The sequence below is a fragment of the Chamaea fasciata genome, unplaced genomic scaffold (assembly GCF_029207755.1).
Source record: "Chamaea fasciata isolate MVZ Bird 193981 ecotype frontalis unplaced genomic scaffold, bChaFas1.0.hap1 SCAF_1, whole genome shotgun sequence".
Classification (NCBI taxonomy): Eukaryota; Metazoa; Chordata; class Aves; order Passeriformes; family Sylviidae; genus Chamaea; species Chamaea fasciata.
Window position 1 is genome coordinate 21474306 of NW_027094086.1, and position 22501 is coordinate 21496806.

At 39.0% G+C, this 22501-nt stretch overlaps 1 protein-coding gene across 1 annotated transcript; it reads left to right on the forward strand.

The window, feature by feature from the left end:
- The first annotated feature begins 2176 nt into the window (after window positions 1-2176).
- On the forward strand, window positions 2177-22267 carry ANKRD46 (ankyrin repeat domain 46). Its single transcript, XM_066177891.1, has 4 exons — window positions 2177-2239; window positions 14729-15071; window positions 16362-16520; window positions 20546-22267. Exons 2-4 carry the CDS (start codon window positions 14761-14763, stop codon window positions 20760-20762), a joined length of 687 nt encoding a protein of 228 aa, XP_066033988.1. The 5' UTR covers window positions 2177-2239; window positions 14729-14760; the 3' UTR covers window positions 20763-22267.
- The last annotated feature ends 234 nt before the right edge of the window (window positions 22268-22501 follow it).

The following is a 22501-nucleotide window of genomic DNA, read 5'->3' on the forward strand; positions in this document are numbered from 1 at the left end:
TATCTTTTGTACATTCTAATTTGAAAAAGCATTGATTGAGTTGGGTCTTTATAATTTTGGCATTAGCATCCCCAGGAGTCTTTTAAATCTTTGCTCTGAGTTGGAGAGAAGTTTAACTGATGATGTCGAAAGACTGAAAACTTACTGCTGACTCGTGAGAAGAAAAACGTAACTTTTGTTTTTGATCCCGTAGGAGTACATACTACTAGCTTAGCATAACAACCTGAAAATTCTTGTCTGAATACACAGTCTAGTGCACCAGTAAGATTTAGTAGGAAAATGAAGAAGTACAGGTGGACTTTGCAGGCAGTGAGGCTGTGATGTAGAAGTGTCTGCACCTAGGCAATTCTGTTGTTATGTCTTTTAGAAATCTTGAAACAGGCATGAAATAACTTCTACAGAGATAATGTATGCAAAACCTGGTTCCAGCTTCCTAATGCCTTGATGTTAGTTATTGCAGTATGGTTACCATAGCTTCATGATAGACACTTTTATTGATTTTCAGGATATTTACTTTACAAACAATATATCAAGAAGAAAAATCAGTGCCATAAGTTTTCCTAATACAACAGAAAATTGCAGATACAGGCAGCAGAACAGTATAATTCACTTGCTTATATCTGCCAGATGATCTGGTATTCAGAAACTTCAGACAGTACTTGGTACCCTTTAGGAAAAGTAGAGTTGAAAAGTAGAATTTATGCAGTTGTTATTGTTAAAGAATGTGTGATTAGCAGAAGTCAATCTAATTCAAAAGTCCTATTAGGCAGTTAAAGTACCTGCATATATGTCCTTGCAGTCACTATAATGCCAAAGAACACCGATGTCGGCACATTTGGAACTGCTGTTCAAGCCACACATACAGTACATTGTGATAAGCCTTAGAGCAGAAACAACTGTTCTTGTGTTCTATTCCAGCAGGAAAAAAATAATTCTGTTCTCTCTGAAGTATCCCAAAGAGATCAACCTGAACTGTATTATTTGAGATTTTCCAGCTTGTTTGTATCTACCTATAGTCATTGAAATTCATATGCCCTTCTGTTTATTTGTTCTACTGTATGTAGTTCATTTGGGTTGTATCTCAAGGAAAGGATTTTTTTGTTAGGCCAAATGAAGAAGACGGTGTATTTGAGAAAATAAGAGAAGGGGACCTTAATAATTTATTTTAGATATTGTCTTTCAAAATAAATTGTCTGAAAAGAATAAACCCATTGTTAAAGTTTTGAATTATAAAGCAACCCCCCCCAAAAAAAACCAACCCCCCCCCCCAAAAAAAACCCAAACAAAAACCAAACAAACAAACCACCAAAAACCTTCACTGTACTTCCTTGCCTGTGCACTTTTCTTTAGAGTTTTTACAACTCCAGTTACTAGTAAGAATGGGTGCTGAGACTCTGCTTTTTTTCTTTTGTTTTCCCTTTCCCCAGACACTGTTCAAGCAAAAAGGGGAGGGTTGACGGGAAAAGGTGCTACTCTATTAAGGAGGAAAAAGTATTTACACATCAGTTTATAAAGTATCTGTGAGTGTCTGTAATCTTAGATCGAGTCCAACCTCTGCTGGAACACCACCCCATCAACCATGCCATGGTCCAGTCTTGAGTCTTTAAACAGCTCCAGCGCTGGAGACTCTCCCACCTCCCTGGGCAGTGTCTAATCGTCCTTGCCGTGAAGAAATTCCTCCTAATGTCCAACCCCAACTACCCCTGGCCCAGCTTGAGGCGATATCTTCTTGTGCTGTCACTTATTACCTGGGAGAAGAGCCCGACCCCTCCTGGCTACAGCCCCCTCTCACTCAGGGAGTTGCAGAGAGCGCTCAGGTCACAGCCGAGCCTCCTTCGCTCCGGGGTAAACACGCCCGGCTCCATCAGCTGCTCCGCACAGCACTTGTGCTCCGGACCCCTCACAGTCCCAGGGCCCTTCTCTGGGCCCTTCACCAGCTCCTCAATGTCCTTCTGAACTGAGGGGCCCACAACCGAGCCCAGTACTCGAGGGGTGGCGTCACCAGAGCCGAGTACGGGGGCACAGTCGCTGCCCTGGTCCTGCGGGCTCCGCTTTTCCTCAATTCCGCCTCTCGGCGGGCCGGCACGCCCCGCGCCTCGGCCCCGTCCAAGGGCGGTGAGGGGGCGGGGGGTCACCGAGCGCCCGGCGGCCTCCGCCCAGCAGGGGGCGCGCGCGCCCGCCCCGCCGCTCGGCCGCTCGCTCCGCCCGGCCCCGCGCGCCCCCCGAGAGCCCCGAGCAGGTACGGCGGGAGCGGGGCCGGCAGCCCGCGGGGCCGGGGCGGCAGCGGGAGGCCTGGCAGGGCACGGCAGGGCACGGCAGGGCACGGCAGGGCACGGCAGGGCACGGCAGGGCACGGCAGGGCACGGCAGGGCACGGCAGGGCACGGCAGGGCGGTGTCGCCCCCGCCAGGCCTGTGCCAGGCCCGGGGAGGGAGCCGGGGACGGGCCCCGGGCAGAGCCCGGCCCGGGAGCCGGAGGGGTGGAGCGCTGTGATTCCGTTCGGTGGGAGAACAGCGGGAGCGGTGCCAGCCTTCACGGGAGGGGAGGGAAACGGGGACGCGGCCGCCGTGCTGACAGGGCGTTGGTAATGTGCGGCTTTGAACGTGCTTTCTAGGAGAAAACAAGATAAGTGAAACTTGACATATATATTATAACCTGCTGTCATAACTGTCTTTGATGAAGCAATTACTGTTTTTAAGGGAAATGGAGTAGTTCCCTTTTTTATTTTCTAGACCACACTAAAGCTGCTGCATGTTGTTCTTGTGAAAAGGTAGGGATAACCCTTGAATTGTAGACAGGATAGGGAAGCAACTAGAGACAAACTGTGGTGACTAATGAATCGCAAATCCCTAAAATCTGAGTATCAGAGGGTATAAAATTAGCTCTTTGAAGATCAGTGTTGAGACCAATCTTATTAAATGTTTAATGGATGTCTTGATGTGACAATTAAAACTTTACTGTCTTAATTTGGTAGTGATGAATAGTTGGAGGCACTGACAGTATTTAAGAGGGTTATAGTGCTACGTAGAAAGAATTGGGTGATCCTGAGAACTAGAGTATGAAATAAGTTCAATAACAATTTAAAGAATGAGGGTTTAGAGTTGTAACCTTGTAAGCAAAAATTTGTAGAAGAAATTCTTACCAGTTGAAAGCAACACAAAACCAAAGAATGTTAGGTAGCTACAAGATATTGAATTGCCGAAAAAGTAATTGCTGACTGCAAGTGATCCAGTTAAAGGAGTTACTGTTATCCATGAAGAGAACTCTAGAATTCATTCTATAATGTTAATCATTCTCAGCAAAAAAAAACCTGGAACAGAAACAGGAAGATATGCAGAGGTCAAATAGGGAAATGAAGAGTCTGTTGGGAGAGACATTTGGCTTTTTTTAATTTTGCAGAATAATTGTAATTTTGCTTTCTGTTTAACCATCAAGGTAAACACTGTGAGGGCCATAAATTGAGCTAAAGGATAATGTTAATACCTGAATAATTTAACATAGATTTTAAGGTTAATAATACATGAACATTTCTAACCATCAGAGAGCACTGATATTCAGGACCAGCCTTCCAAAAGGTCAAGGAAGAGCAAAAACTGAAAAAAAAAACTTACTAGATGGAATGTGATTGGTTTGTAAGAATAATATTTTTGTTTGCTGCAGCAGAGGCCTAAGCTTAGTGTTACCTGTTGACTATAGATCAGTTTTTCTTTTTTGTCTGTTTCTGAAATAGGTTATTAGCAAGAACTTGCTAAATTGCTTTTTAGAAGAGAAATATTTATAGTAATGTTTGCAGTCTGAATAGTAGAGCTGGTGACAATCAGGAAATGGCAATGGCTAATTGCTGTCTTTTTTGTGTTGAAGAAAAGGTGTGATGAGTAAGATGAGATGAGTTGAAGGTTGAAATATAGTAGGTTCATCTGCTGTCTTCTTACCAGACCAGTGTGAGTTCGCCTCTGCAAGAGGGAACTCTAAAATTCAGTTCTAATCTGTAATGAGCGACACGTTTCGTCTCTGTGTGTTTTGGTGTCCTTTAGTTAAAGTTGTCTCATCAGTAAGAGCGAGGGGTTTGAAGCAGTGCTTTAAGTTAATTGTGTTATCTCACCAAACATTCTTCTGAACTTGTTAGAGCACATGTGGCCTTGAAGTCCTCATCTGTAGCTCAGGATCTGGGATACTTGGTTGTCCAAGGAATGAACTGCTACTGGAGGCTCTCCTAGGGATTTGGGTATGCTGGAATTTTGAGGGCTGCCACTCTTTTCTTTTGGACAGTCTGTAAGTTAATATCTCCCCACATGATCTCAAGTTGTGGATGTTCCGCTTCCAGATAGTTAATAAGCACATAAGATATTTTAGAAGGCATTGGTTTACACATGTTATGTGAAATACATGATCCCTGAAGCATTGAGCTTTAAGTCAACAAATTTCTGACATCCAAGGAATGCAGCAACATCAGCTGAATTTTATAATACACACTCAAACACATAAATCCTGTAATGCTCATTAATGATATTCTTCAGCATGCTAAAGACCTCTTAGAGTGTCTGACCAGTAGCAGTGGATGGTGACAGAAAAAGGGCAGCAACACATTTCAGGAAAGGCTTGGGGTGTATGGACTTTCCCATGGATGGTGTAAAATGCTTGTCTGTCTTCTCCACCTCAGAGTTTTTTGTCCACAGAAGAACGTGCCTGTCCGTGTTATGTCTTAGTTCCTTAGGGACTGATTCTCTCTGAGATTGGGTGCATCTTCAGTTTTGCTACATCCAAGGCTCATCAGCTTTTACTCAGGGTTACTGAGTAGGCTTGTAGACACAGGTGATGTGGATCTTCAGGAAGCATTAAGACAAAGTACCATGCAAGAGGCTTCTGAGGAGAATGGATGCGTATAGCATCAAAGACATTTCTTACAGGCAGAAGTGGTTGGGTTGAAAAATTAAAAAGAAGGCAAAAATAAATTACCAAAAAAAGGAAGGAGGCAGAAAGGTGGCACATGAGCTTCAGTGTACACAAAGTAAGGTGATATCTTGGGTAGGATAATCTAAACCATGCTCACATGGTGGTGAACTCACAACTGGCAGCCACCAATCGAGTGCTTGGAGTTACCATTGAGTGTTCCCTGGAAACGTGAGCTCAGTGTGCCATGGCAGCCACAGAGCCAGGAAAATGGTGACTGTTCTCAGAGAGGTAATGAGAAGAAGACAGAGGGCATCATTTTGCTGCTGCAGCTGGTGCACCCTCCTCTGGGGTAGTGTGTGTGGTTCCAGTCTCTGCATTGGAAGAGGTTTACAGTGGGATAGGGAAGGGCAACAACTAAAAGGGACAAGGGGATCACCTTCCTTAAGAGGAAAGACTGAAAAGTCAGGTTTGTTCACAGAGGATATTGCTGGGGCGTGAACAAGAGTTCTGCAATGAAGCCAGTGAATAAAATGAGAGTTACTCATCCAGTGTTGAGGCACTGAAGTGGGAGTTGCATGCTGGGGCTGTTGGGAGGTGGTTTCAGATTGATACAGGTGAGGATGGCAGGGGCACTGTGGTGGCAGTGTGAGCAGGTTCAGGAAGGGTCTGTTGAGGGGCTGCTAAAAGAGCTGCTCAGGGAGGTCCACAGTGTACTGTAGTGGCTGCTGGGTCTATGTGGAGAATGGACTGCTGGAAGCAGCCTGGCTCATGTGCTCTCCCAAACGAGCATCTCTGATGGCCACTGTTGAAAGCAGAGCATTGGGTGAGCCAGATCAATCGGATCCAGGACACTGGTTTTCGTCAACTTATGATCAATAAGACTGGAATAATTTTAGTTCTGCATGGTTCAGTTCTGGCTTCTGAACTGTTAGAATTTGCATTTACAAGCTAGAAAAGGCTGTGAGCAACAAGGTGATAGTGTTTGCCAGGACATGGGTTGTAAAGATAGGGTCAGTTATGAAAAGCTGCAGAAGAAGCCTGTAAAATAATGCATAAGGATAATGCAACCTACTGGCACATGAGTTCAGTGTTAGTAGAGGGATTCAGATAGCATAAAGAGAATCCTAACTTCCCAAATGAAATACTGGGCTCTCAGTAATGAGCAGTATCTTGTAGTTTTGATTAATGGTTCCATGGAAATTTAACAGCAGTGTTAAGCAGCAGTGAAAACGGTAAAACAAACAGTGAATAATACTGAGAAACAAGTAAAGAACAAAGCGAAGAATTTTGTTGTGACACTTGTTATTCCATGGTTCACCCTGAACATCCTGATTGAATCACCCCTGCTGTCTCCCAGCTCACAAAACAGAGTAAAAATGAGTGAGATTCAGAGAAGCAAAACAAAAATGGTCATAGACACAGACCCACTTCCAAACAAGGAATGATCAAGTAAGCTGGACTTCAAAATTCATCCTGGAAAGAGATGTCTGAGGAGGTTATGATGAAGGCCTGTAGAATCATAAATAGCAGGAAAAGAATGGGCAAAGGTTCACTGTCTGTTCTTCCCACAGGAGAGCTGGGGATGCACTAGGGAAGCTCCCAAGCCCCTGATACAGCGAGATCAAAAGATGTTCTTCATAGGAACTGAGTTGGAGAACTTACCAGAGTATGTTGTGCGTATTAGAAGTATTTGTGTTGAAGAGGAGAAAGCATATTCAGAGGTGGAGGCAGAGCCAAATGCTTAAAAACCCCATCCATTTTGAATAGAAAAAGCAATGTTATATATGCTTGGCATATTCTGTGTTGTTTCTGGCCTTTGCTTTTTGCCACCATTTGAAAAATTGTACTAGGCCTAAATGGACCTTTCTTGTGATCTGCTGTGGCTACTTTTATGTTGGCTCTTCATTCACAAAAGTAGTAATTGATGTGGACTCTCTCTTTTCATCCTTCCTCACACAAAACTTGTCAAACCTCTTTAAAGAAACATGGGTATTGTTGTTCATTGACTAGAGATTGGGTTTCATGCTGAATATTGAGTCTTTTACAGATGAGTTACTGGTATTTACTAAGTTATCTAAAGGTAGAAGTTTCCCCTGTATACGTGATGTCTTTTGTTTTCAGGCTCAGCAGGATAAATTGATGCAATTGGTAAACATCAGTTGAGCTACTTCACTCTCAGGTTATTTTCAATCATTTTTCATTGCATTTTTTGGTCAATTCCAGCCTCTGTGCAGATCAGGAGCTTGAGATTTGCCTCCCTGATTCTCCTCAGACTTGCCCGTTCTCCTGGGAATGCTTAGGCTGCTGGTTTACTCCCTTCAGTCCCTTAAGACTGAAGTTGGGCAGACACTAGTACTGCATGTTTGCCTATGTGGAGAAATTTTTTGAGCCTAAGCATGGTGAAGCAACTATTTATGCAAAGGTAGTATCATTATCTATATACTAGTTAGGCATACAACCCTTATAGTGTTACATTTCATCTTACCATGTCACATAACATGATCCACCGTGATACATTCACGTTTTTAAAGCCATGCTGTGTTGAAAGATAGTAAGAACATTTGAAAGAGTAAGTATATCAGTTTGCTCTTTGTCTCTGATAAACTGGTTTAGTGGTTTACTGTGTAAACATGAAAATTCTGAGCAGAAACGTATATCCAGCAATTGTAGTAAGAGTTGCATGTTTGACAGTGTTAGCTGTCTTATCATCAGTACATTGATATAAATACATTGTTGGTATGAAATAATGAACTTCAATGAACAAGCAGAGCAAGATTCTTTTTTTCAAGGTAAAGTCAAGCATACAGTTATATATAAATGACTTACAAATTTAGGAGACATCTGATTTTAAAAGTGACGTGCTTCTATTCACTAGCCACTAAACCAGATTTGATATTCCACACTAAGGCCATGTCATCAAAGTTATGTATGACTTAAGGGCATATAAGCTATTACACATATTAGAAGGAATAAAAAAAAAAGAAAATATGAACTATACGCCAAGTCATTTGGTGACGGGTTCTTAGTTTGCTTTATTGCTTTTGTTAAGTTCTGATTTCTGATGATTCCTGCTGGACACAGAAAGTTTTTCCCCATTTTAGTAAGTGTGTCATCTTGGACTTGCTGCTTATCTAGGTAGGGACTGGACTTTTTGTGTGGGGGGTGTTTTGGATTTAGTTTTGGGTGGTTTTTAAGAAACAGGCATAAATGCATACTTTTTAAAATTAAATACCTTTGATTTCATAGCTCAAGCAACATACCTAAGCCCTTGTTTCATTAATAGAGGATCAAAGCTTAAATGAGAATGCTGTTTATACTGCAAAGAAGTAGCAGTTTGGATTTCAGAATCCTTTTGAGAAAGTTTTATAAAATCTTACTTTCAGACCTTTCATAGTTTCCTTCCCAGGAAAATAGAAAGCACCACAAATGTAGAAAAAGTGGTCTCTGTGAGGCCAGGCTTACACACCCCACCAGCACCTAAAGGGAACCAACAAGAAAGCTGAAGAGGGGCTTTTTACAAGGACAAGAAATGATAGGACAAGTGGGAATGGCTTTAAACTGATAGAGGAAAGGTTTAGATTGGATATAAGGATGAAATTCTTTCCTGTGAGGGTGAAGAAAAACTGGAACAAGTTGCCCGGAGAAGCCGTGGATGCCTCATCCCTGGTAGTGTTCAAGGCCAAGCTGGATGGGGCTTTGAGCAGCCTGGTCTAGTGGTGTCTAAGGTGTCCCTGTCCATGGCAAGGGGGTTGGACCAGATGACCTTTGAAGGTCTCTCCCATCTCAGACCTTTCTATGATTGTGTGCATCCCTCCAGTGGGACGGGAATTCATCAGTCCACGTGGTGGCAGTGTCCATCCAGACTCCAGTGCCGTTCCTGCCTCGGCAGCCTGCGGCCAGCCGGGGACAGCCCTCCATCCTCTGTGTCTTTTCCAGAAGACTGCTCCGAGTCTTCAGCAAATTTAAACACAAACACATCAATTAAGAGTGGAACAAATTCTCTCTACCCTCTTACAAACCAGACAGTGAAACCAGCAACAAAACAATCTGTGGTAACCTTTAATATTTTCTTGACCAGCATACACTATGCATCTTCCCAGCAGAAACAAAAAAAGAATTTGGGTAAAGCTTTGTGAAGAGGTTGATAATTATGACCGGTATGATTCAATACGTTTATATAAAAGCAGATGTATTCAAACTGGCCACAATGATCAGAGAAGTACTGCAGCTATATACTGGTTTAATTGAGCCACTTGTGGGGAATTAACATTACAGATTACTTGAAGAAATCTGCAAATTACCTTTTCTTCCTAAATAGTTCTTGTGCAGAAGATGAAAGATGAGCAATGTTTAAGAATGCTTATCTGTATATTTGATAGAAGTCAAATGTGCTTAAACATGCAATGCAACTGAATTACCAGTTAAGTTCAGCAAGGATAAAATGTTTGTGAATCTGCTTGTTGATAAAGGCATTTTAAAAGAATGATCTCTTTCTTATTTTTCCCTTGTTTTGTGTACCTAAGTACACAAAGTTTGTACTATTTTATCCGGGGAAGCATTCTGCAACCCTGGATTGGCATTTGAGGTCTTGTATATTTTTTATCTTGTAGTGTTGACATAGTGGGCAATAATGAGCAAAGCTCCCTATTTCCCAATGCCATCGTCTATTGATCCATAAGAGCATAAATAGTTGTTAAAACTTTTTCATAAAGCACTTTGTAGCTTGTATTTGTAAAGCCCTTTGTGTATGCAGTGCGCCAGGGTTTCTACTTACAGGATGGTCCTGACATCAGGAGATCATTACCTGTGTGTCTCATGTCTGCATAAGGGAATGGGAATGATTGGAAACAAATGGCATAAATAATGTTATTCTGTTAGAACCCACCCATGTGGCTGACTGGGGACATGAGAGGGGATGTCGCTGTTAGGAACCTGCTGTGATACCTCAAATCCAGGAACTGTTGAAAAAATAGCTGAAGTTGGAAAAGGAAAATCTTCAAAATGTGGTGGTGGGTAAAATAGGGATCATGCTGTACTTAATCTGAGGTGCTGCTTTTAGCAGCAGTTCCATATTAGTGGTGCCATAAAACTGTTCCAGTTGTACTGAAAAAAACAAAGGTTTCTAATAGAAAGTACAGAACTTTAGAGGATTTGGTGCACATACTGGGGTTCTTTCCTAAATGGAAATAAGTTGATAACATAGTTTTTTACTAAATACAGTATTTATTCAGTTAAATGACTTCTCAGTAACTTACACATAAATACAAGTGTGCATGAAAACTTAGCAAGGAATTTCTCCCTCAGCATTTTAAGCAAAGTACTGGAATGTTTTTCATTCACTTAAATAATGAGGAGGAAGAGCTCTGCCAGCCACTGCCACTGAAGTGCTCTCCAAGTGCATTACAGAAGGAGGATGCTGTTTACCACAAGGGAGTTGACAAATGCAAATTTTGCAAGTAATGTGTATCATGTGTTTGCTGGCATAGGAGGTTACTGTTTCCTGGATTTGTTTTAGTTTCCATTTCTTGGTGGTGGCAGTTTCCCTAGTGGTAATCTTACTGATGCCTAGGTTCTAGATGTCAGTGTGTGTGTTAATATTCAGAAGTCTCAAGGATGGAGCAATCTGTTATTGTTCTGTGGTACTGATGTGTTGTTTTAAAATAGGGGCAATTAGTTCAGTTTTCCTGGATGTAGTGGGAAATACTGTGGTTTTGCAGAACTGATATGTCCTATGGGGCAGTGACTGTGTGATTAATCCCAATTTGGCAGGTTCATTAATACTTTTGGAGTGGAGGGATGGGTCCCATGAGTGATTCTGTCTTTCATGGAGCTGTTCTCCCCTGTTCCTGAGGCTATTTGGTAGCTGTTGAACTTATGGGGAAACAGAGACAACAGCATATATTTACTGTAAAATAAAACTCTGCACAGTTAACGCAGATTTTAGGACTAGTTTAAGAAGTGACAGAACTTGCATTTAGCTCTGTGGTTTGAATTTTTTAAGATCACTCCTGGCTTCAGTAGGTGAGAACATGTCGTGCAACAGATCAGTGTGTGACAATGAGTTACCGTTGTACACAGTATAGTGACAGACAACTGATTCCTGTTAAATAAATTATTTTTATAGAATCACTTAATATAAGCATTCCTTTTAAAAACAAAACAGCTTGGTTAAATTTTCTTATCCTGTACTAGCTTACATGCATCATTGAAGAGGCTTACAGCACAATTTCTAAAGTTATTAAGTGGAAAGTACACTGTGTTGAGGCTAAATAAATGTATAAATCTAGGGGAAATGTAATCTTATATTATGCCTTTCTAGAGGGAATCCTTCTTGCTTGGGAGGATGTCTTTGAGTTTACTTTTTTTCACAAAACTGATTTTCTGTCAAAGTACCAAGTTATTAAAAGCCAACCTTTTTATTTTAACAAAAATACTTAACAGATGCATTTTCAGTAGATAGTGATGCATTTTTACAAGCAGTCATTTGCTTTTGTCTTTAAAAATGAGATTTATTTAACTACTAGTAGTAATTTTTTAGGATGTTCAGGATGGTCATTTTGTAATATTTTGTGCCTTGTTACTAATGCAAGTCCATTTGTCCTGATTGGTGCCTATGAAATCAGTCCTTACTGGTAGTATATCTGCTTACGGGCAGGTTAAGAGCCATTACCTGATTCACCTTCCAGAAGCGATTTAAATTGAATGGCTAATGCTGTTTTGTTTCTAAATTTTACTCCTAAATCTGTTGTATTAGATAGTCATTGCAATAATAAGCTTTTTGATACTGTGGGCAGAAACATAACCACCATTTGTTTAATCAGAAATAACCTAATTAAGTTGACTTGGGATTTTTTTGTGAGTTTTCTTACACAGGAAATTTTGCTAGGTTGGGTTAATTTTGAGGCGAGAACATGTCCTTTGGGGACTGACATTTTAAAGATGGTGCATAGTTCAGCTTTGTATGCAGCTTGTATTTGGCATAGGTTAGCTAGCCATATGTGAAATAGAATTGTGTTGGTAGAAAAAATCTTCTTAATCAGAAAGATAAATCAAACCAGATGGTCCAGATTTTTGTGTGTGTGTGTGTGAATGCATTTGCTTAGTCCACAATCTTCAAGTATTGGGAAGAAGGATTTGCTTCATCTTTGTCTTTTTTTATTGTGAAATACTAAGGTTTTACTTTAGTCCTTTACACATCAGTGAAATTCTAGTAATAATAAATTCTGAATCAGAGTGACTTCCAGTTACAGTTTCTGTTAATTGCTAGTCTTTGTGCTTCCCTTTCTGAGAAGATAAGGAGGTGACTTTTTTTCCTTGGTATTATTAGCTAATGTTTCATCACAGTTGGGGATTTCTGTAATGCTTTACCGGACATACACGTCTGGTATGAAAATACAAACATTAGCTTACATTTAACAGAGCATGCCATGCTGTTTCTCAAATAGCCTACGTTTCTTCCAGTGTAATATTCTCATGTTGATTTATGTTAGGCCTTGTTTTATTAAGCAGGTTTAAACACTGAAGCATTATTTTACAAGCAAACCACGATCTTTTTGTCAAGTGCAAGTAGGGGTTTGTGGTATTGATATGCTGCTACTATGGCTGATAATTGGAGGTTTTAAAATGATTTATGATCTTCCTTTAGGGAAGATTTAGTGCAGAATATAAAGGTCACAATCACATCACAAAGAAACTGGGCCCAATATTTTTCTCAGTGAAGACTGGACAAGCAGAGTAGAAGAAGAATTCTCGTATCATTCATGATTTGGGTGGAAAATGGTCAAGAAAATTGAAATTGCTGTTGGCTGGGAATCATAGCTTTGTAGCATCCAGGGGGCTGTAACATATTAATTGAAAATTTCAGTAATTACATTTTCCTTTCTTTTTGTATAGGGTTGTAAGGAGGCTGTCAGTGCCCTGCATGACACCAGTCTTGCACTAAGTTTATGGTGTATCAGTGAACTGGCCACTTGCTATTGGAGATGGTTGTGGAAAAGTGTTCTTGAGCCAGTAATGTACTGTCACATGCTTAAAAACATACTTGCAGCCTAGAGGAATGTACTCTGCGTAAAATCATTCCATATACAGATAGAAGGACATAGAATTTATTATTATCTCTTTCTCTTCAGCATTCAGTAAGAAAAAAAACGTTGTGCATTCCTGCACTGGAAAACTAGACAGTGTTGATATATGTAGCAGAATTTGTCCAGATAGGAAACACAGCCTAGTGAAGTTTAAATATGATTTATTAATCTCAACAGCCCCCAATGCTAGAGCTGTTATTCAGACCAGTGTGTAAACATTTTGAAATTACTTCTGTAGGTACTTTGATCTTGATCTAAAAGATGGGGGAAGAGCTATAAAATATAGACATTATGAACTCTCAAAAAAGGAAAGGTTTTAAATTGAATTCTTTGGCTACTGGCCATGTTTCCATTCTCCTGGCTGAGTAAGTGCACTGGTGTGGAAGGATACCTTATATAGATGAGAAAATTTAAAATGTGTGTATAGCAGTTTTAATAAGAGGTTCAGATAGTTAATCAGAATGCTGCTACACCATGAGCCCAGAATAGAAACCCTGGGCAAGTGAAAAATACTGTTTCAAGTGACGTTTCAGTTCACTTTCTATTCAAAGCTTGTCCAGTAAAATCACTTTTACATCTTGTCACTTGAACTGCGTCATGTCTCTATTGAGATTTCTTCTAGAGGAATTTTACTTGCTTATATGATTTTTTTTTCTTTTTTACCTTCTCTCTGAGGCAGTACTAAAAGACGACTGTTGTGCAGTTTTCCTTGCTTCTTAAAATTGCCTTGTGAGCATTCTACCATTCTGTTGCTAAATCATTCTCTTTTTCCTTATTGTTTTCAAGTAATCTTTTCTGTGTCCCATAAGCACAGTGTCATCATACCCTCATGATTTGACTCACCCTTAAAACATTCTTCTGCAAAACTGAAATCATAGTTCATCAAATATTCCATACCAAGTAATCCATGGTGAAACACTTATCTTCCTCTTTATGCCCTGATACAGAAAAGGACTTAATCCTTTATTTAATATTAAGCCAGAGAAACTACGTTTGTGTTTCTCCGTGTTGAAATTCTAGTCAAACCTACAGTGGCTCTGTGCTTGATTTTACCACTCTCTTCCTTACACCCACTTCCAATTTTCGGTGGGCAACTTCACCTAATAAAATCAGTTTTCTGTGTTCTCTATTGCCGTTCTTGTTGGTTCAGTAGTTTGTGTATCTCTGGCTCTGTAAAAATAATGTTCTGCAAAGACTGTTGAAAGATACATTTCTTGCAGTATGAAGAAATTAGTATTTTTATTAATCAAGCATTTTTAGCTGTACTGTAGTTTGTGCATTGAAGTTCAAATTCAGAGGGTGCAAATCCATTGGAGCAGCTTTGCTTATAACTGGTAAAAATTGCAGTTAATGTGACTGTACCAGTGAACGGAATTGTTTAGAGTTTCCCCATGTATGAAAGGTCCTTCCTTTTTGTCCCAATCTGTGGTGTTTGGCACTTTCATATCAATACTACTTCATGTGATTCCTTACTAGGTTGAAAACTAAACACCTGTCTGGCGTCTGTGGCAGAGATGTTACCAGTTTTCTCTCCTAACAAAGCTTTGCTGCTCTTTCCAGAGGTGTGAGCTGTTTTCCTTTTTACCAGAAGGGAATGCAACACACAAAGTTAATGTGTATGACAGGAAGATTTAGGAGTTGACCTATAAGCTAGTTTGCATTCTTGTTTGGGAACCTGAGCAGTCTAGTGAATATTAGCATTGTGCTTATTTGCCTGGTTTCACCAGCATTTTTTCACCCTTTTCCTTGCAGGTTGGTCACCTTCTCCTGAGAGAATCAGAGCAATGTCCTACGTTTTTGTGAACGACTCCTCGCAGACGAATGTGCCACTGCTGCAGGCTTGTATTGATGGAGATTTTAACTATTCCAAGCGTCTCCTAGAGAGTGGCTTCGACCCAAATATTCGTGACAGCCGGGGCCGAACCGGCCTTCACCTGGCTGCAGCCAGAGGAAATGTAGACATCTGTCAGCTCTTGCATAAATTTGGTGCTGACCTACTAGCCACTGATTACCAGGGTAACACAGCCCTTCACCTGTGTGGGCATGTCGATACCATCCAGTTCCTAGTTTCTAATGGACTTAAAATTGATATATGGTACGTCACTTTTTACAGGACATATTTTATAATACATTAGTCTTCTGTCACCAGAGCCTTGCATATGAATCTGCTGTTGCTGAAGTGCTGTATTGAGTGCAATTCTACTTTACAAAGATACCACTTAATTTAAAAAAAATAAAGTAAAAAGGCGGGAAAACAGTAAGAAGCCACTTCTGCTAGTCTGTGCAACAAGCAAAGCAAATGAAAATAGCTGCTGCTAGTGTGAGCTGCTGTCTCTAATTCTGCCTCACTGATGACATTGCTGCCCTGATTTGGCCAGACAGCCAGGTGTGGGTGGTTGGCACCAAAGAAAAAAATCACATTGACTACTTTAAAAGAATTTCTCCACCCCATTTTCTATTGTTGTACTATATAAGACAAAGAAAATACAGTATATGTATGTGTCAGTTCATTCCCGTACTCCTCTGGTAACAATGCTTCCTTTCAGTGTTTTTGCCCTCCCTCGATGTCTGTGAGTCAGAATATTGTATATTCTTTCCTTCTGGCTTCCAGCAGCTGTCAGATGCCAGTGCTCAGATGGAAGCTCTCAAGCTGCAAAATAACTAGCTGTTTCATTCCTGTGCTGAATTACTTTGTTTGTGGAACTTTCTGCATATTCACAACGTGTGCAAAAACCTGGAGTAACGTCAAAACCTTTGAGTTTTTAAATCTGTCCTTTTTTCACCTGTCCCTCATTAATGTTTTCAACTCAGCTAAACTAGTTATTGGTAGAGCAGATTATTTATGGGTTGTGGTTTGGGATTTTTTTCCCCACATTTCAAACAGCTCTGGTGGAAATTCCTGGTCTAAAGGCAGCTCTGGACCTATTAAGTATTATTTTAATAGCAGCAGAGGGACCATCTGTATTTTATTTCATTTCTGCCTCATGTCCTAATACCCTCATGGAAAAGGAACTATTAGGAGCCAGATTGCACAATTCTTTCTTGAAATTAAGCTTAAACTTGAACATTGCCATAAATCTACTGTTGTGAGGTTTTTTTTTTTTTTTTTTGCTGTAACACCCAGAGATTCCAATTAGATTAGAGTCCTAGGAATTTTGATTTTATTAGAGGGGGGGAGAGGGTTGTGCAATTTCAAACCTAAATATACTGATTTTCTTCTGTAGCCAATTGTATTGTAACTTGCATAGATTGGAATTTATTACTGTCTGATAAAACAGAAAATAGTTCTGAGGACTCACTAAATTATAATTTCTTATGCTGAGTTGACTTGATACAAAACTTCTATGTTAAAATTTTCTTATGTCTTTTTATGGGCTTGTTTTAGCAACCACCAAGGTGCAACACCACTTGTTCTTGCCAAACGAAGGGGTGTGAATAAAGATGTGATTAGACTGCTGGAATCTTTAGAGGAGCAAGAGGTGAAAGGATTTAACAGAGGAGCTCACTCAAAGCTGGAGACAATGCAAACGGCTGAAAGCGAAAGGTATTTATCAAACAAAAATAATTACCAGGAGAGATAATGTTTATGGCTTTTAGATTTTTGGGATTGACTTGATTGTTTATTCCTCAAAGCAGATAATATCAAATTTGGCCTGACATTATCAGACAAAATCAAAATTGAGTGTTAAATTTTGGAAAAATCTCTTTAAACAGATTTAATGTAAGAAAAAAAAAAGAACTTCTATTGAGATTTTAATTTTATGGTAGAAATTTTAAAAAATAATTACTAATTTTCCATTGCAAAGTCCCAAACATAGATATTTTACCACCTACCAAAAAGCCAAGCAGAAAATAGTGTAAAATGCAAAATTCTAGTATCACAGGCCAACCTGACATCCTTTTGATGATTTTCTGTGGAAAAAAGGGTAGCAGAGTTTTCATCCATTGAATTTGAATAAAGGATTTTATATGGTGTAATATCTAAAATTTCTATTGTTAGTAGTTCTGGAAAAGTTGGAGAATTAGAATTTTATGGTGGCTAAAGAGATAGTTAATGCAGAACTGAAGATTTTAAGAAAATTGCATTTCAGGGAAAGTATTGGGTTAAAGGGAAGTTACTAATGAATTCCTAGAGGTCTGGTTCTGGGACTGTGCTTACTTACAATTGTCCTAAATAAAAAAGCAAAAGCATGAGAAATAGAAGCATATTATTGATACCGAGAAGTGAGATACAGGAAACCTTGATGAAAATTGGGATGGCATAGACAAAATCCTACACAAGGGGTTACAAGGGAGAGGAAATCAGTAGTAATAAATTGTGATTCTGTAGGACAAAATGCAGCTGTAATTACTGAAAGCTGTACGCCATAAAATAGAAGTTTCTCAGTGGAAAACAAACATATAAGGAGAACAGGCTTGGTGCATTAGTCAGTTCCAGGAGTTAATGCTATCCTGAAAAATGCAGTGAAGTCCTGCAAAGCACAAAACGAGATATTTTCACTACGTAAAGAAAATTGTCAGTCCTGTTGTATAAGTAATGTATAAAGCAATGGTGACTTCTGCTCTCTAGTATGTCTTGTTATGCTATTTTACCCCCATTCAAAAAACTTGGGGCTTTTTTAATATTGCCTAATGACGACCATGAACTATGACTACTGGAACATTATATCACAAAAGACAGGGAGTTTTGTCATGTAACTGTTGCCTGAAAATGTAATATATGTGAAAATGTAAATAGGCTGTGCTGTAAACAGCAAAGAAGCTGTATAGATGGAGTTAGATCTAAGCTGAGTAAACAGGAAAGGTGAAACCAACAAAACTGCAGAAATAATACCCAATACTCCCAGTGAGCAGACACGAAGTTCTTTCCTATATATCAGGTGATCTCATCTGTCAGAGAGACTGTTTTAAGCCCTGAAACAGAAATTTCATTTTATTTTCAAAATTACATGGTTATGCATTGTAAGAATTAGTGCATATTACCTTTCTGACTTCACTAACTTTTATTGAAAGTTTCTTGACACACAGAAATGCACTTAGGCTGATTTTGTTTAAACATATGGACAAACAGCTCAGCCCCATTTAAATTTTGATTTTTGATTTGATGGCGTCCCTTTAACAAGCATAGTTTCCTTTCTGTTATTTGACCTTCATAAATGTTATATTGTTTGCTTTGGCCAGGAAGTCAGCAACTCTCCTTGGGGACAGGCACAGAGACATAAACAGTGAACTACCCAGCTTGTTTGGGAACGTGTTTTAAATGTCTGAAATACATTATTTTTAAAGTAACAAATAGCAGATGCCTACAGGAGCCAAAGCCAATGAGCTTGTGTGGTGTTCACTTTGTAAATAAATAGTATCTTTTTACCAGTTGGCTTTTCAGACCTCCACAGTTTCACTTCTCCCTCTTTGTATTATTTTCACATTTTAGAGGTACTTAATGTCTTCTGTCCTCTCACCTCCGAACTCTTACCTTAGGTATGAACCTATGGAGAAATTACACTTCCTGAAAACAGTCTCTGACTTCAGTATCCTGCTCCTTGTTACACACAGTTGCTGCTGCTCAGGAAGCAGAGGCCAGAGCTCTGTTCCCAAGTCAAATTTGGTTTTGCCTGCTTTGTGCTCCTGCTGCCAGGAGGCAGAGCTCCCTCTGTCCCTCTCTCACACAGACATCTGTCCTTCTGTGGCTGTGCCACCAGTGTGTCCAAATTTGAACTCTCACCTGCTGTTGGACACAGAACATCTGTCTGGGCTGTGTGGCACAAACTCTTTGGAGGACATGTTGCTGCAATACCAGTTTTTATGCAGCTGTAATTTGTAATAAGAAAAAATACCTTGAATAACATTGATTTTAATTGGGTCATAATATAAAGGAGTAAAAATGTTTTCTATGTACCCTTTTTAATGAGCAAGTATGTGACCTTTCCACTTAAATTGCATTGCACCTTTATTTAACCTCTCTGTGATTATGTATTAACTAGTTAGTACTTACTGAGTAAGAAGTTCTTTTCTGCACAAAGGGCTGTCTTTTACTAAACCCTTTGTTTTGCTTGGGAAATCATAATAAGCAAGGAAGATGACTAAATCCTACAGCTATGGGTGAGCTAAAATAGCTTTACAACGTGGTAAATATTTAAAAAAACAAAACTGCAGGCTGTTTAATAGCAATTCCTGAAATCTTGTGCACATGATGCTGCAATACTTGACCAAGCTGTGGGAGTTTAGGCTAATTGTTCTTCAGTGGTTGTACTTCCTGAGAAAAAATACCACATGAATAGTGTGAAGTTTTCCCATGGTGTAATCTTAGAAGAGAGCCTAGTGAGTGAGACTTTTTTCTGATAACCATCATTTTTCAATTTATTTCTGTCATGAAGAACAGCAGCATTTCTACAATTAGTTTTGACTTGGAAATTACTTTTCCTTGATTTTTTAATTTTTTCTTATTAGTCCTGTAAGAAATATCTAGGAATATGGTAATGGAAAGTAGTTAAAAGGGAGGATTTTTTTTTTTTTTTGCATACATTCCACTAGTGACATCATTGAGTATGTAGCTGATTCCACCATTTTCTTTCTGTGGTTGTCAGGGCCTGATCCTGTAAAAACCCAAGTATGTAATTTCACTCAAGTGAGAAGTAGTAAGACTGTGCAGATGGCCAAAATTTTAAGTGAAGTCAAGTTATGCAAAAGCTTTCCGATTCTTCATGAGGTTTTTCGTAAGCAACGGATAGTTTCCTGTAACAATTGTGAAACCTGCAAAATTGGGAGAATTACACAAGAAGCCATGCAGGATTTTGGGACAACTTACATCTTTTCTAAAGGTGATCAATTGTCAAGACCGCCTCTCTCAGATTTTTTTTTTTTTCATTAAAATGAGAATTCAACTCCCTAATTTGTAGTCTGACAATTTAAGGGGGCCTGATGGATTGGTAGTGGAATGCTAAAGCATCAAAGCAGTCACTGAACACCATATGGCAGAAAACACAGCAATGCCAACCTGTTCGGAAAGTTTCTGAACTTCTTGTTATCCAAAGTTATTTTCTGTGATTTTTCTATTCTAGAGAAGAGACATGTAAAGGACACATCCAGGAAAGTAGTAAAGGTCACTACAGAATTCAGCATCTCAATTAATATTGGTTAAAGTTTCCATTTTATTAATCAGAGGCTTTTTTTTTTTAAGTCATGATTTGTTTTATTAACAAATAATGTGTGCCCCTTGAGGTCTTAACTTATGCTTCCTTATATTTTACTAAGCCGTATTTAGTAGGAATTAGGGGGACTGACCTTTGAAGGCTTCTGGGTAGCAGGCCTGAAAATTCAGTGCTGTTATACATACACAAGTATCATTCTCTTTGCACAGGTTAATAAAATGTCCTTTCAGCTAAAATAAGTTTAGAATTAGGAGTGTTTTCCTGATCTGATTTGTCTTGATTTAGCAGAAGCAATGCAATAAATCCGTGGGGGGGTTTAATTTTTAATCTAGAATGTTTCAGATGCCCTTAGTAGGATTACTGTCATACTTACAGGTGCATTCTTTTGCTCTGATGTATTTTTAACTTTAATCCTTTGTAGTGCAATGGAAAGCCATTCCCTTCTTAATCCAAACCTACAGCAAGGTGAAGGAGTTCTTTCCAGTTTCCGCACAACATGGCAAGAGTTTGTGGAAGACCTGGGCTTCTGGAGGGTACTGCTCCTCATCATTATCATCGCTCTTCTGTCCCTTGGAATAGCATATTATGTTAGTGGGGTGCTTCCTTTTGTAGAAAACCAGCCTGAACTGGTGCACTGAAGCAAATGCAAAGAAGTGCAGCGTCCTTTTTCCTGTTCTAATCTAATCTTATTTTGAGCTTGGAATTATTCTTTTGGTGCAGACAGTGGCAGCTGTATATACTGTTTGCCTTTTGTACTTACTATTAACCCCTTTGAAAGAGGGATTAATTAATTTCAAGTAAAACACTAAATTCTAAAGCATTCCTAAGCTACCTCTGACTTACCTTGACTTGCAAGCAAGATGTGAAGATAGTCCTCTCTGATAAAATATTGTGATTAGAAAAGGCCTTTCATTATGAATATTAAATTCCTGCAAATGAGAAATATATCCTAGTACAGAACCAAATTTGGTTTATTTTTCATATGAAGAGAGGTAAATCTATTGTTGGATTTTTTTGTAAGTGCTTCAGTTGAAAGAAAAATACTCTTAAATCTCGTCCTCAAGAAATCTCAATAATGTAATAACACATTCTGATATATAGATAGTGATAAGCTGCAACTCCATAGTTATTTTAATGCCTCTCCATAGTTTCCTATCTGCTAGTTTGTAAAAAGAATGAGAAATAGTTCAAGTTAGTTGCTATGTCTCTGATGTATAGATCACTCCTTTATTTATTAGGTTGATGTAGTGTGTCTTCCCCAGATGAATTTAATGTTGTTAATACCTGCCTGAAGTGAATTTTGTAGAATAAAACTGTTTGTTGTGCTTTGGAAGAAGCCTTGGGCTGAAAATTTTGCATTTTTGTTGAAATGTTGCTAAGCAAACCTTTCTTTGTAAGGGTAATTAAAAAGTGATTTAGGTGTTCTGCCATGTGTATAATAATTCTGTAAGGTCATTGTGAAATATATCATGAAGGATAATTTTTTCTTCTTCCCATAAGGATCAGACTGAACCATGTAATTGTGTTTTCATGTTTGTGGAGAGGACTTGATTGAATAGAATTCCTTTCTAGAATTGTTTTCCATTTCACTTGCTTTCCAGACAGAACCTACAGGCTTACGAATTGTCTTCTGGGTATGCAGAATAAAGGTATTTAAAATACTAACATTTAGGAACATTGTATGAAATTAAATCTTGATCGATTCTGTACTTTGCTGTGAATGCCTTTGCTGTAAATAACCCAGGGATGCGAATCCATTAGATATTCCTTTATGAAGGGTAGAAAGGTATTGCATAGTAGGTTGAAGGTTTTCAAAGTGGATTCTCTCTCCCAATGCTGATTAGACATCTAATTCTCTTTTGCCATTGTCTTGAAAATCCCAAACAAAATTAATTCTGTGAGCCTAAGGAATCAATTTTTATTTTTTAATTAGCCACTCCTCAGTAGTTAAACGTAAAACATTTATTGTTCATTTAAATGTAACCTACATGGTTCTGTTCTGATACCATGTGTATTTTTCTTTCTTGTTTATTGGTTTGAATGAAGGGGGTTGTTGTCTTTGTTTTGATGTGTGACATGAGTTTCACTGGAGCTAAATTGCATTCTAAATTGCATCTGAATAAATCTTGATCTCAGTTCTTAAGTTAGACTTTAATGACACAATACTTTTTTTTAGCAGTACAATGCTGCAGAAAAGAAAACATCTTAAAAAAAAAAAAAGAGAACATATTCCTCTTCTGAGTATTCCATTTATGGTACCATTGTCACAAACAGATAAATATAAACTCATCATATACCTAAATTACATTTGCTTGTCTAAATAAGTACATTTCTGTTAATAATACCATGCATCTTGATTAAAGATGTTGTCTTTCAG